The 14,604-nt window shown below is 47.4% G+C and overlaps 1 protein-coding gene across 1 annotated transcript; it reads left to right on the top strand.

Annotated features, from left to right (window-relative positions):
• The first annotated feature begins 1,184 nt into the window (after positions 1–1,184).
• On the top strand, positions 1,185–14,347 carry UBAC1 (UBA domain containing 1). The gene is made up of 10 exons (XM_077284366.1): positions 1,185–1,415; positions 5,573–5,693; positions 5,783–5,856; positions 6,874–6,981; positions 7,223–7,325; positions 7,742–7,850; positions 7,995–8,214; positions 9,109–9,195; positions 9,534–9,672; positions 13,201–14,347. The coding sequence occupies exons 1-10, from the start codon at positions 1,278–1,280 to the stop codon at positions 13,314–13,316; spliced, it is 1,215 nt and encodes a 404-aa protein (XP_077140481.1). The 5' UTR covers positions 1,185–1,277; the 3' UTR covers positions 13,317–14,347.
• The last annotated feature ends 257 nt before the right edge of the window (positions 14,348–14,604 follow it).

Below are 14,604 nucleotides of genomic sequence, written 5' to 3'. Positions count from 1 at the left end.
CATAACAACCAAGAGCTGACACTATTTATCAACACTGTCGAACAGAAAAACAGGCCTGGTTCCCCATAACAACCAAGAGCTGACACTATTTATCAACACTGTCCAACAACAAAAAACAGGCCTCGTTCCCCATAGCAACCCAGAGCTGATATTATCAACACTGTCCAACAGAAAAACAGGCCCCGTTCCCCATAGCAACCAAGAACTGGCACCATTTATCAACAGTGTCCAACAAAAAAAAACAGGCCTCGTTCCCCATAGCAACCAAGAACTGGCACCATTTATCAACACCATCGAACAGAAAAACAGGCCTCATTCCCCATAGCAACCAAGAATTAACACCATTTATCAACACCATCGAACAGAAAAACAGGCCTCGTTCCCCATAACAACCAAGAACTGATGCCATTTATCAACAATGTCAAACAGAAAAACAGGCCTCGTTCCCATAGCAACCAAGAACTGATGCCATTTATCAACAATGTCGAACAGAAAAACAGGCCTCGTTCCCATAGCAACCAAGAACTGACGCCATTTATCAACACCATCGAACAAAAAAAGGGCCTCGTTACCCATAGCAAACAAAAACTGATGCCATTTATCAACACTGTCGAACAGAAAATCAGGCCTTGTTCCCCATAGCAACCAAGAGCTAACACCATTTATCAACACCTGTCCAACAGAAAAACAGGCCTCGTTCCCCATAGCAACCAAGAGCTGCCGCCATTTATCAACACTAATAGCTAGGCCTTGCGACCCATATCAACCAATCACAGCTCAGCTTTATTTCTGAAACTGCTCTGGAAAATGTAAGCTGCGTTGTGATAGGATGTTATGGGCAACAACACTTCTAGTCTTCATACACTATATACATTATATGTTAAAATGAATAATGTTCTATAAAATTACAACTCATCACCTCATACAGTTATGTTGATGGAAAAATAAAATTATTCCTCATGGAATGGATTGGGGATAATAAATGAAAAATCATCTGGACATGTAGGAGTTAAAAGGAATCCTAACTACAAGACACTTTGTATCTGATTGTTAGAAGTTTCCATGTGTTGGGTGTAAGGTAACAATTTGGCAGTAGGAGCTGCTACTCTGTCTCCCTCTTCTGCTCTCATTTGATTAATGCAGTTGTAAAAAAAAACTACAAGTCCCATCGTGCCCTGGGGTTTATCCGGTTAGTGGGGAGGGGGGATCCGGTCACAGGGCTGCGGGCTGCCTCGTCTTCCTGCCTGTCCTTGGGCCGCTGCTGGTGGGGATGCTCCATGTTCGTGCAGGAGGAGAAGATCTTCGCGGGCCGGGTGCTCAGGCTCCATGTCTGCACCATGGAGGGGGCCGAGTGGCTGGAGGAGGTGACGGAGGACATGACACTGGAGAGGCTGAAGGAGAGGTGCCTGAAACATGTAAGGATGGAGGGGCTGCCATATACAGGGGGCAGCACTGATCATCTGTATGAGGGGCTGTCATATACAGAGGGCAGCACTGATCATCTGTATGAGGGGCTGCCATATACAGGGGGCAGCACTGATCATCTGTATGAGGGGCTGTCATATACAGGGGGCAGCACTGATCATCTGTATGAGGGGCTGCCATATACAGGGGGCAGCACTGATCATCTGTATGAGGGGCTGCCATATACAGAGGGCAGCACTGATCATCTGTATGAGGGGCTGTCATATACAGGGGCAGCACTGATCATCTGTATGATGGGGCTGTCATATACAGGGGCAGCACTGATCATCTGTATGAGGGGCTGCCATATACAGGGGGCAGCACTGATCATCTGTATGAGGGGCTGTCATACAGGGGCAGCACTGATCATCTGTATGAGGGGCTGCCATATACAGGGGGCAGCACTGATCATCTGTATGAGGGGCTGTCATATACAGAGGGCAGCACTGATCATCTGTATGAGGGGCTGCCATATACAGGGGGCAGCACTGATCATCTGTATGAGGGGCTGTCATATACAGGGGGCAGCACTGATCATGTGTATGAGGGGCTGTCATATACAGGGGGCAGCACTGATCATCTGTATGAGGGGCTGTCATATACAGGGGGCAGCACTGATCATCTGTATGAGGGGCTGTCATATACAGGGGGCAGCACTGATCATCTGTATGAGGGGCTGTCATATACAGGGGGCAGCACTGATCATCTGTATGAGGGGCTGTCATATACAGGGGGCAGCACTGATCATCTGTATGAGGGGCTGTCATATACAGGGGCAGCACTGATCATCTGTATGAGGGGCTGTCATATACAGGGGGCAGCACTGATCATCTGTATGAGGGGCTGTCATATACAGAGGGCAGCACTGATCATCTGTATGAGGGGCTGTCATATACAGGGGGCAGCACTGATCATCTGTATGAGGGGCTGTCATATACGGGGCAGCACTGATCATCTGTATGAGGGGCTGTCATACGGGGCAGCACTGATCATCTGTATGAGGGGCTGTCATATACAGGGGGCAGCACTGATCATCTGTATGAGGGGCTGTCATATACAGGGGGCAGCACTGATCATCTGTATGAGGGGCTGTCATATACAGAGGGCAGCACTGATCATCTGTATGAGGGGCTGTCATATACAGGGGCAGCACTGATCATCTGTATGAGGGGCTGTCATATACAGGGGGCAGCACTGATCATCTGTATGAGGGGCTGTCATATACAGGGGGCAGCACTGATCATCTGTATGAGGGGCTGTCATATACAGGGGGCAGCACTGATCATCTGTATGAGGGGCTGTCATATACAGGGGGCAGCACTGATCATCTGTATGAGGGTCTGTCATATACAGGGGGCAGCACTGATCATCTGTATGAGGGGCTGCCATATACAGGGGGCAGCACTGATCATCTGTATGAGGGGCTGTCATATACAGGGGGCAGCACTGATCATCTGTATGAGGGGCTGTCATATACAGGGGGCAGCACTGATCATCTGTATGAGGGGCTGTCATATACAGGGGGCAGCACTGATCATCTTTATGAGGGGCTGCCATATACAGGGGGCAGCACTGATCATCTGTATGAGGGGCTGCCATATACAGGGGGCAGCACTGATCATCTGTATGAGGGGCTGTCATATACAGGGGGCAGCACTGATCATCTGTATGAGGGGCTGTCATATACAGGGGCAGCACTGATCATCTGTATGAGGGGCTGTCATATACGGGGCAGCACTGATCATCTGTATGAGGGGCTGTCATATACAGGGGGCAGCACTGATCATCTGTATGAGGGGCTGTCATATACAGGGGGCAGCACTGATCATCTGTATGAGGGGCTGTCATATACAGGGGGCAGCACTGATCATCTGTATGAGGGGCTGTCATATACAGGGGGCAGCACTGATCATCTGTATACTGTATGAGGGGCTGCCATATACAGGGGGCAGCACTGATCATCTGTATGAGGGGCTGTCATATACAGGGGGCAGCACTGATCATCTGTATGCTGTATGAGGGGCTGTCATACAGGGGGCAGCACTGATCATTTGTATACTGTATGTGGGGCCCTATATTATGCATATGCTCAGTGCTACGGAAGCTGGGAGAGGTCACTTCTTAGAGGACCGATTGCTAACACTTGGTTATCAGTGATTTTTTTAGTCGCTGATTTGATTTTGATGCCATTCATCAGTTTTTTTTGGTCACGGTGAAGTATAAATCCCCTTTTGGATCGTGTGTGTTCCCAGTGTTAGCGGGAGGGGGTTGTGTTACTACAAGTATGAAATATGCATGCGGATACATTAACCAGATGCATCTACAGAAACTGCTGTGCCTGGGATACATGAACCGAGCCTTTTAATTTGTCCCTATGGATTTTCAGATTTGGATTGGGTGGGGTTTTATTTTATTTGATACTTTCTGACACCTCAATGACTTGTCCTAGGGGTTAGTACATGGGCATGTATGATTTTTGGACCTATCACCTTTGGTTTCGGGGTCCTCTAATTAGAACCCCATTGATCAGACTTATATGGCAAATGCTTTGAGATTCATGATGGGGGGGGGAACCTTTTTAGTGATTATTCCTATTAATTTTCCAGTGTATTTTACAGATGCCTCTTGGTTTCCAAGATCTCTGCTTGCTGTCTTTCATTGGGAACCTTCAGTGGTTATGTGGATTACAATCTGTCCCGGTCACGCGATGGACGTACGGGTTCCCGGCACGTGACGACACTCCTGTCTGACAACTGGACGGATGGTCAATCTAGCAGAAGTTCGCAGTGAAACTCTATGAATGACTGACAGCAAGCGGAGTTACTGAAAATAGTAAAGAATGAATATAGAAAGTACACGGGAGGCTGTGTCTTTAATCTGGCATCATAATTTATTTTTTTTAAGGGTCCTATGACTAATATGGCAGCATTACTATGCACATCATGTGGTGCCAGAACCCTGTAATTTGGGTGAATTTCCAGTTTTCTTTTTACTTGTAGTTTTTCTTTAAATTAACTAAATTCTGAAAAGTGCAAAAAAAAAAAAAAAACAGTGGTATGCACAGCATGGAGCCCTGAGATGTGTGTGTGGCCCCTTTATTAACCCTTTATATTACCCGGCCCTGGGCTTCCTCTAATGTTGGATCTGCTGAGCAGCTCCTAATAATAAACCATGTTATTCATAGAGCCGGAGCTGCCCATTCGTGCTGACCCCTGCCAGCCATCACTTCTCCTCTGGTTACTCACTACGTGGTCTGTAGGCCGCATCTCTTATCATATGCATGTAGCATGGGACCCTACCGTAATGTCATTTAAAGGGACGTTTCTATATGGGAAAGTCATGACTTATAACTGAGCTGTGCTACTACTTGATAGGTGGTCCTCTTCTGGTACCCTCACTCATCCTGAGGATTAAGCCCTGGTCTTGCTCTTTGTCCTGCTCCGCCATGCTGTATTACCCTGCATAGTTGGTGGCTGTTTGGGATTGTTGCAGACCCCTATGGAACCCTCAGTGATCCAGAAATGGAGTGGAGCGGATGTAAGAAGGCTCAACCACCACTCTATTTATTGCCTATAGGTCTGCCGAGTCCTGCGCTGTTTTTTCCAGAAGGCCCATGGACAATGAATGGAGTGGAGGTGGAGCATGCGCAGCCCCGCTCCATTCCTGCCCCTTCTTGAGATCACCAGAGGTCCTTGCGATAAGTCAGTGATGGATCTGTCTGGTATCCAAGGACGTATAGGGGGCAATCCTCGATGGACAGGGTCCGGCCTGACCCCCTTATATCCAGGATCGGACTAAGCAGCAGTTTAGTGATACAGGCAGTAATCAGTGGTAGCTGTGGGAGCTGATGTCATGTTTGGCACCAGGAGGAGCGATGTGAGTAACAGACTGCGGCTGTACTGTATAAAGCCTCCCCGCAGCAAGAGATAACCAGGGGACTAATAGGGGGTCCTAAAAATACAAGTCTATGAGCTGACCTCTACTGTCAGGCTGATGAAATGACACCTCGCTCAGTCTGCCATTACGTCCTCAGTGTCTGAGGTCGGAATACCCTTGTATATATTATTTGGTATTCATACCAGTTGGTGTCTCCTCTTTATGCCCGCAGTGTGCCCATGGCAGCCTGGAAGACCCCAAGAGCCTCACCCATCACAAGCTGGTGCACGCCTCTTCCGAGAGAGTTCTGTCTGATACCAAGACGGTGGCAGAGGAGAATATCCAGGACAGAGGTGTCTCAGGGCCGCGGGGGGCACTGCGGAGGGCTGGGGGTGTCCCTGCTGTGGTCAGTAGTGTACTCATATATGCTTTCTCCCACCAGATGTCTTGTTGTTAGTCAAAAAGAGGGCCCCTCCCCCACCACCAAAGATGTCCGACGTATCGGCGGAGGAGAAGGTGGGTGAGAACTGCACGAACCGACTGTTTTAGCCAAATCCTAAAGGAGCACGCTTGCCTAAAGTTTACCCTAGGATGGAAAACCCCTTTAATAAATGTGTATGCATTGAGCGCCCCCTACTGGTAGCAGCTAGAAATTATTTTCTTAAACTGCACTTTTAGGAATCTTTTGACATCCTACATTTTTATTGTAGGGGTCCAGGTATTGAGTCCCCTTTCCTTTGATCGGTGCTCTCATTTGAGACTGAAGACTGGCTCAATAGAAAGTCTATGAGTTTGTCTCCTGTCTTGGAGGAAGGCAGCGTTGAGCCAAGTAATTTTGCTCCGGTGATCAGTGGGGCTCAGACATCCATCGATCAAACGTTCTCATGTGTCAAAAGTTTAGTGAACGTGCAGTCACCGCTTACCCTCAGAGAACCTGGAGCATCGTAAAGCTGGACCTCGAATGTTACCATGTGGATGGAGATAGACGTTATATGGGTGTTCAGGGATTGGGAAAAGTAAGGCAGAAAATAAGAAGTCGCATCTGCAGCACTGTCTGTTTACTTCTTTGCAGCTGTCACCTGTCATCTACTTGCATGACCGCTGCAGCCAATCACTGGTCTCTCTGGCCCTGTGCCATACATTGCTGGGGCCAGTGATGGCCTGTGCTGCCACAGGTATGTAAATGAAGGGCCGGTGGTTTCTGCATGGAAGTAAATGGAGACCAGCTATTTACTTACTACCTCTATACTTATTTTTTGATGGCCAATCCTGGAACGCCCCCATTAAAGGGTTTTCCAGGATATATTAATGATTGATCTGAGTGGATTTGTAGTCGCCTAGAGCTTCCCCTACATAGCTGTGGTGTACTATTTACGTCCAGGGGCTGTGGCACCAGATATCAGCTGATTGGTTTGTGTCAGACCCCCAACTTACTGATGATGACCTAATTCATATCAGTCTTTAGAGACTCCCCTTTAAGTAGAAAACTAAATAAATGTATATCTCTGATGCCAACTGACTTGTACTTTGCAGCGTAAGCAGGATCAAAAGGCTCCAGACAAGGAGGCCATTCTCAAGGCCACTGCTGGCCTACCAGCCCGGACTGCAGACCGGACCGTGGCTCATCACAACATGAGAGATGTGAGTACCGTTCGCCTCCAGGGGATTGGAAGACCGGCCCTCCCACTTATGGGGGTGTACTCACACCATGGTAAATCTTCCCGCACACTTTGGAAATCTCCGTAAGCTCCGGTAGAGGAGTGCGTTTTGCTGAGCGACTCTCTTTTCATTCTCCGTCCTACCTAATAAGGGTCCGGGTCTGCATGTTATCCCCCTCCTCATCTTCCCCGCAGACTTTTCACATTCGCTTTTTCTCCTACAGTTTCAGACGGAGCTTCGGAAGATTCTGGTGTCTCTTATTGAAGTTGCACAGAAGTTGCTAGCACTGAACCCTGATGCAGTCGAGCTCTTTAAAAAGGCAAATGGCAAGTATGGGTTAACACTAGAGAGGGTGGGAATAGTTTTGCAGGACCCTGTCGAGCAGCCGCACCAGTAGTCTGTGGCCCTGAACGAACCGCCTCCTACCAGTCGGCATCTACGGCGCTTCTTTAGATCAGCTGGTGTCACATGTTCTTCCCGCTGAAACAATGACGTCACACCAGGCCAACTGATCAAAACATGAGTGGGGGGTGCCATCAGGTAAGTGGTGGTCCGCAGGGCTCCTGTCCAGCAGCCACAGATTGATGACCTGGCTGCCAGACCGGGCCCTGCAAATCGATTTTTACCATCTGTAGGTGACATTGGGGAACCGTTTCTTGGATTGACGTATTTTCCTGCAGCTGCCCTGATACATTATTCTGCAGGCCTGCCTGACCTCCGCTGTGCTTTTCTTTGACTTCAGCCATGCTAGATGAGGATGAGGAGGATCGAGTGGATGAGATGGCATTACGGCAGCTCACAGAGATGGGATTCCCTGAGAGCCGAGCAGTGAAGGCCCTCCGGTTAAATCAGTAGGTACTTCTGCAATCGAGTCTTGTCGCCCTTGGAAAATGCGGCTGCAGAGGAAGTTTCTGTGACAGCCATAAAAATCTATATCTGTACCGCTATCTTTTTCCCAGTATATTAATGTTACCTGTGATGCTTTAATCTTGCAGCATGTCGGTCACGCAGGCCATGGAGTGGTTGATTGAACACGCCGATGATCCATCGGCAGATACACCGCTCCCCAATGAGAACGTGTCGGACGTGGCCGGGGCTTCAGCATCAACGGATTCAAGGTCAAGCGAAGGAGCCACCGCAGAGGACCCTAAAGATGAACTTACAGAAATCTTTAAGAAAATCCGGAGGAAAAGAGAATTTCGCCCTGACCCCCGTGTAAGTGGAATGCAGAATTTTGCAGGTGTGAGCAGAGTGCGCCCAATGTTTCCCCTTGGTTATATTCACTGTCCTTATTAAGTCCGGAGTTTTCCCAGTACATACACTAAATATAAGACACCTGTGCAGCACAAGCCGTATGGACCGTGACATATGGGCGGGGGTCTCGGGGGACTGGTCTCTGGATACCCGCAGCCAGTTCACGTATGGACTGTATTTTCATGGCAGTCTCAATTCCATCTTAAAGGGGCTTTTTTTTGTTTCAAAAGAAAAACTCTCCGGCTGTAGTCTGCAGTTTGTTCCCCACTCCCCGTCCGCAGGCCCGGTGCTGAGTTTCTGCTGTCGCTCTTGGTGTCTGCAGCACTAATGCCAAGTCGACAGCACTGCAGCTCAGAGCCACTGAGCTCAACGATTGGCTGCAGCGCTGCAAACAATTCCTGTGAGGGAGCCGTCAGTGTGCCGTCAACTTGGGCAGAGTCACTGAGCTCACGGATTAGTTGCAGTGCTGTTGATGTGATGCCAGAGCTGCAGTCCATGACGGACATAGGGAGCAGTGGTGGAGACTCAGCGCTGGACCTGGGGAGGGTGAGTAAATAACTTTGTTGGTTTGTGTTTTGTTTTTTGTTTTTTTTTAAAGCCTTTTCCAAAACCAGAAATCCACTTTAATGTAATGTGAAGAGGACTTTACATTACACTTTACAGAGCCTTAAGTTTAACTTTTTTTTTTTTTAATTGACTTTTTTTTTTCCCCATTCATGCAATTCTTATCTAACCTCCAACAATGCACCACTCTCCGTTCACGCAGAATTTGGCTCCAGAGTGTTGAGAAAATGTTCATGTACAGCGTAGCTCTCGGATGATCCCAGTTGGAGTAACTTAACTTTTGCATTCTAGGCTGTTATAGCTTTGATGGAAATGGGCTTTGATGAGAAAGAAGTGATTGATGCCCTACGAGTGAACAACAATCAGCAGGACGCAGCGGTGAGTATCACGACTGCCACCCCCAGAGGTGCCCCTGCGAGTTTATTATAAGGCGGTGTACAACCTTCGGGAATTCCCTCCACTCATTAGCTAACTCTATATATTGACACCCCCAAGTGACAACTGTCCAGTCAGTTCTTGTCAATCTGACATGAGACTATTTTTGTGTCCAGATTATCGGGATTTCTGGACCATAATAAGCACCAGATTAAAGGATTTGGTCAGTGATCGTAACGTGATTGTGATTATGGTCACTGTGTAAAGTATGAGAAGCCTCGTAGAATGGATATGTGCTGGAATCCTGAACACCATGATCACCCAGCCGCTTCTTATTTCAGTGCGAGTGGCTGCTGGGAGACAAGAAACCTTCACCAGAGGATTTGGACAAAGGAATCGACACCTCCAGTCCTTTATTCCAAGCCATCCTTGACAACCCTGTCGTACAACTAGGTCTAACCAACCCTAAAACTCTACTAGGTAAGTGCTTTAGATGTCCAGACAATGGACTGATTTTCTCTAAGAGGCCCCTGTGATCATCTGTGGTTAGGGGAGAGGAGTGACTGCTTATTGCACCTGCAGCGCCCCCTCAGGAGGAAAGAAGAATTACTCTCTCACCTAGCCATCCGTGCAGAAAAAAAGAATTCCAAAACAGCTGACTATAGATAGATGTCTCTTCCAGGAGACTCCCAGTTTCAGTAATATGCTTAGTCATGTTGTAATGGTGGCTACAGTTAGATTCAGAAATATTTGGACATTGACATGTTTTGGAATTTTAGCTTTTTACCAAAATACATGCAAGATACAGTTATATAATCAATATAAACTGCAGACTCTCTGCTTTAATTTCAGGGTATTCACATTCTAATTGGAGTAAGGGTTTAGGAATTACAGCTCTTTAACATGTGGCAGCCTCTTTTTAATGGAACCAAGTAATTGGACAATTATCGCAAAAGCTCTTTAATGAACTGCATGGGCTATTCCCTCATTAATCCATCTTCAATTAAGCAGGTAAAAGGTGTGGAGCTGATTCAACGTGTCATTTGCATTTGGAATCTGTTGCTGTGAACCCACAACATGCGGTCAAAGGAAGAGAAACAGACCATCATTATTAGGCTGAAAAAAAAAACACAAACCCATCGGAGGGAGCAGAAATGTTATGAGTGACCAAGTCAACAGTTTGGTACATTGTGCAAAAAAAAAAAAAAAAAGAGTTCCCAGGTGAGCTTGGGAACTCAAAAAGGCCTGGACATCCACAAAATACAACAGTGGTGGATGATCGCAGAATCCTTTTCATGGTAAAGAAAAACCTCTTCCCAATATCCACCCAAGTGAAGAACACTCTCCAGGGAGTCGGTGTTTCAGTATCTACATCTACCATAACGAAGACTTCTACATGAGAGCAAATACAGAGGGTTCACCACAAGGTGCAAACCATTAATCAGCCATAAAAATAGAAAGGCCAGATTAGACTTTGCCAGAAAATATCTAACGTTGTCGCCCAGTTCTGGAAAGCAAAACGAAGATCAACCTGTACCAGAAAGATAAGGAGAAAGTATGGAGAAGGCTAGGAACGACGCATGATCCTCAGCACACCCTCTGTAACACATGGTGGAGGCGGTGTGATGGCGCGGGCATGCATGGCTCCCAATGGCATCTGGTCACTGGTATTTATTGATGATTTGACTGAAGACAGAAGCAGCCGGATGAATCCTGTGTGTACAGTGCGATACTTTCTGCTCAGATTCTACCAATTGCAGTAAGGACGATTGGACGACGCTTCACAGGACAGATGGACAATGACCCAAACACCGCGAAAGCAAAGAAGTGGAATATTCACCAGATTTCAGCCCCATCGAGCTGCATTTCACAGGCTGAAGACAAAAAGGGGTATTCCCGTCTCCAAGATCCTCTCCCAATTTGTAGTACATGTAATAGTAATATTAGCAAATACCTCCAATTAGAGAATAAAAAAACTATACTAGATTTCTATGTCTTTCCTCATGTGCAGGGCAATGCAGGACCTTAGGTATCCATGCTCACAAGCAATTGGATAACTGTCACTTCATCAGTGGAAGTAACCATGGATACCTAAGGTCCTACCACATGAGGAAAAAGCAATAGCGAATGAAAAAACAAACTATACAACATTTCTAATTGGAGATACTTGCTAATATTACTATAACACCTGCTACATAGTGGGAGAGGATCTTGGAGATGGGAATACCCCTTTAAGGCAGAAAGACCCACAAACAAGCAACAGCTGAAGTCACTGCAGTAAAGGCGGCAAAGCATCAAGAAAGGAGGAAACCCAGCGTCTGGTGACGTCCATGGCTTCCAGACTTCAGGCCATCATTACCTGCAAAGGATTCTCTATAAAGTATTAAAAGTGAACATTTTATTTATGGGAAAGTTAATTTGTCCAATTACTTTTGAGCCCCTGAAAAGAGGAGGGTTTGTAGGAAAATGGCTGCAATTCCTAAATGTTTCACATCTCAGTTGTTTCATTTAATATCCAAAATAGCGGCCTGCAGAGCTGAAATCACGAAGCTTCATCACTGGCCAAATGTTTGTGGACTGAACTGTACGTCTAATAGTTGGCACTTGAGAGGCTGGTTTCTTTTTCCTGGAGAAACGCCAAGAAATGGGGCTGGTGCGAGTCGATTTGCACGTAGTTCATCCGAGAACCGATAGCATCTGCGGCTCTTCTATTGATTAGCTGGCCTGGCACAATGTTACCATTGTGGAGTGATGCATATCACAGGCCGGCTAATCAAAAGCAGAGCCGCGGGTGTCGTCAGGTAAGACGTGGATCTCACGCCCGGCTAGATGCCACAGATTGCTGTTGTGGCCGACAGACGACGTGTGAATCGATTTGCGCCAACTCTAGTAATAACGTTTTCCCAGAAGTAAACCTAAATGGCGGCTCGAAATGCCAACTAGTTCTGTGTGAAATGTATCTATACGTGATAGTGGGGTTTGTCGCTGACATAGCTGGTGTCACTGGTAATCCCAGCCCAGGTCCTGTTACAGGGATGTGTCATTAGAGCCGTACAGTGCCAGGCCTCAGCTGACAGATATAGTACAGGCCCGTGCCAGAGCCAAAATAGCAACACTCTAAATACTTTGCCCTTGTTTGAGTTCACGGTCTCGTCAGTCGGGTCATACATGGCCAGCTCTCTCTACAGGACAGTCCTATTGCGATTTTTTTTTTTTTTTTTTTTTTTTTTTTTTTTTTTTTTAAATAGTGCTGTTTCATTTTCCAGTGTAGGAATTAAAGGGTTTGTTCACAATATGTCATCTACAGGAGCACCGCTCCCCCTGCTTCCTGCCTTGCTCATGGCGGTGCGCACTTGACAGTCCGGACCAGCAGCATGGTTGCCTCACTGATCCGTACTGAGCGCTCTCCCAGGCTGCCCACAAAGACACCTTTGGCTCCTGCGGCACGGGAGATGAACAGGGGCAATGAGGCTGGTCTCGTCCAGCTCCCAGCAGGCTCTAAAGCAGCACTTTATCCCCTGAGACTGCATGGTCATTTTACCCTATAAAATTACACATTCTGGAGAAGCCAGAGCAGTCTTAACCAGATCCAACATTGGGCTTTGGCAAAACCCTTCTCCATGCTGGGTGGGACAGATGTGGAAGCAACCCTTAGACATCTGGTAGGCATTATTTGGACACCTGCGTGATACCTCCTCATCCTGCAGGTAGCTCCAAGAAATGTGGAGTATCCGTACCCAATGTCAGATTGTTGCTGCACAGCTCCATTAAGTGGAAGATCTCCACCTGAGGAAGCTTTGGCAGCGCCAAGACCAGATTCATACATCCGCGTTTCGCAGTCCAAGTACTGGCCACCACTAGGCGCCATAAAGTGCATTTCTGATCATGCAGCATAGTCTGGATATTTTGATCTGCCCAATTTTTTTTTGCCTTATACTTCCAAATTATTATTTTATTTTTTACTATTTTGCCCATTCCTTCACTAAATGATCCTCTCTCCTTTTCCAGCGTTTGAAGATATGCTTGAAAACCCATTGAACAGCACGCAGTGGATGAACGACCCAGAGACCGGCCCCGTAATGTTACAGATATCTAGGATTTTCCAAACCTTAAACCGCACGTAGGAGAGGCTGCCCTCCCTGAAGAGGATCCCCTCCCCCCATCCTCCCCATTTACTGCGTCCCTGGACCTGGTGGGGAAGGGAAAGTGCAAAAACCAAAACCTCACTGAGAGTTGTTTTATTTTTTTTCTTTTTAAAGCTACTCTGGGCCTGTGTCATTTCTTTTGCTCAGGAGCGTGTGAGTGTGCGCTGCTTCATTAATCTGCTCATGCAACCTACTTATAATTGTGATGTGATTGCGGTTGGTTTGGGGTTAGACCGGGCAGATGAACAGGGGTGATTCTGTGCTTTCCGGTTATGGTCTGATGTTGTCATGTGCTTTCCTACTTTGTAAACGGGAAAACCAACTTTTAAAAGGGGATGACCACCATGATGCCTTCTGCCATCCAGCAAGCTCCTTCTGACAACCGTGGTAAAGTTACCTTTAATTTATTGCCTAAGTGTAAAGTTGCTTTAGTCTGGCAGAAAAAAGGGGCCTGATCAAACTTAGGGGTAGATCAGACTGTCCTACAGAAAACCCTAATCTAAGATTGCTCCTAGCACGTTTTATTGGGATCCACTGGTTTAGACTTCCCCTTTATACAAGGGCTTTCTCCGATTCAACGACACAAATGTCCCAGCCTGTCGTGGCACTACATGGGGCGTACAAGGGTTAGAATATCCAAGGCTGCTGGTACTGGGACTCCGACATTCAGCCATGGAGTGGAAAAAGCGGGACAATCCCTTTAATCAGAGGAATCCAGTCAATTTTTCTCAGCATGGGATTATAATGGTGGGTGAGAGTCCAGATTATTTTATCTCTGTGTGAGAATCGTGTATCGTACATCGTACTATCAGAAGATTTGGACTAAAGAATCATGTATTTTATAGCACTCAGATTATAGCATGAGGACACTGATGGTTGGCCATTGGAGGGATAAGGAGAAAGTGGACAGCGAAATCCTGGGGACTGCTGGAGGCTTTACTGTAAGGGCTTAAGGGGAAGCAGAAAATGGTGCTGTAAAAGCCTCCGGGGTGGTGTGGATGGTTGTACAGAGCAAGGACTGGATGGAAGCAGAAAGCTGCGGCGTGCGAGGCCAGTGGCGGAGCGGAAAGCTGCGGCGTGCGAGGCTAGTGGCGGAACGGAAAGCTGCGGCGTGCGAGGCCAGTGGCGGAACGGAAAGCTGCCGCGTGCGAGGCCAGTGGCGGAGCGGAAAGCTGCCGCGTGCGAGGCCAGTGGCGGAGCGGAAAGCTGCGGCGTGCGAGGCTAGTGGCGGAGCGGAAAGCTGCGGCGTGCGAAGCCCGGCGCGGAG

This window comes from Ranitomeya variabilis, chromosome 2, assembly GCF_051348905.1.
Source record: "Ranitomeya variabilis isolate aRanVar5 chromosome 2, aRanVar5.hap1, whole genome shotgun sequence".
Lineage (NCBI taxonomy): Eukaryota > Metazoa > Chordata > Amphibia > Anura > Dendrobatidae > Ranitomeya > Ranitomeya variabilis.
This window is presented reverse-complemented; position numbering and strand designations above follow the sequence as displayed.

Coding starts and splice junctions, on each gene's coding strand:
- UBAC1 (XM_077284366.1), top strand. CDS start 1,278: ATGTTCGTGCAGGAGGAGAAGATCTTCGCGGGCCGGGTGCTCAGGCTC. Junction 5,694..5,782: donor GGAGAATATCCAGGACAGAG/GTGTCTCAGGGC, acceptor TTCTCCCACCAG/ATGTCTTGTTGTTAGTCAAA. Junction 6,982..7,222: donor CTCATCACAACATGAGAGAT/GTGAGTACCGTT, acceptor TTTCTCCTACAG/TTTCAGACGGAGCTTCGGAA.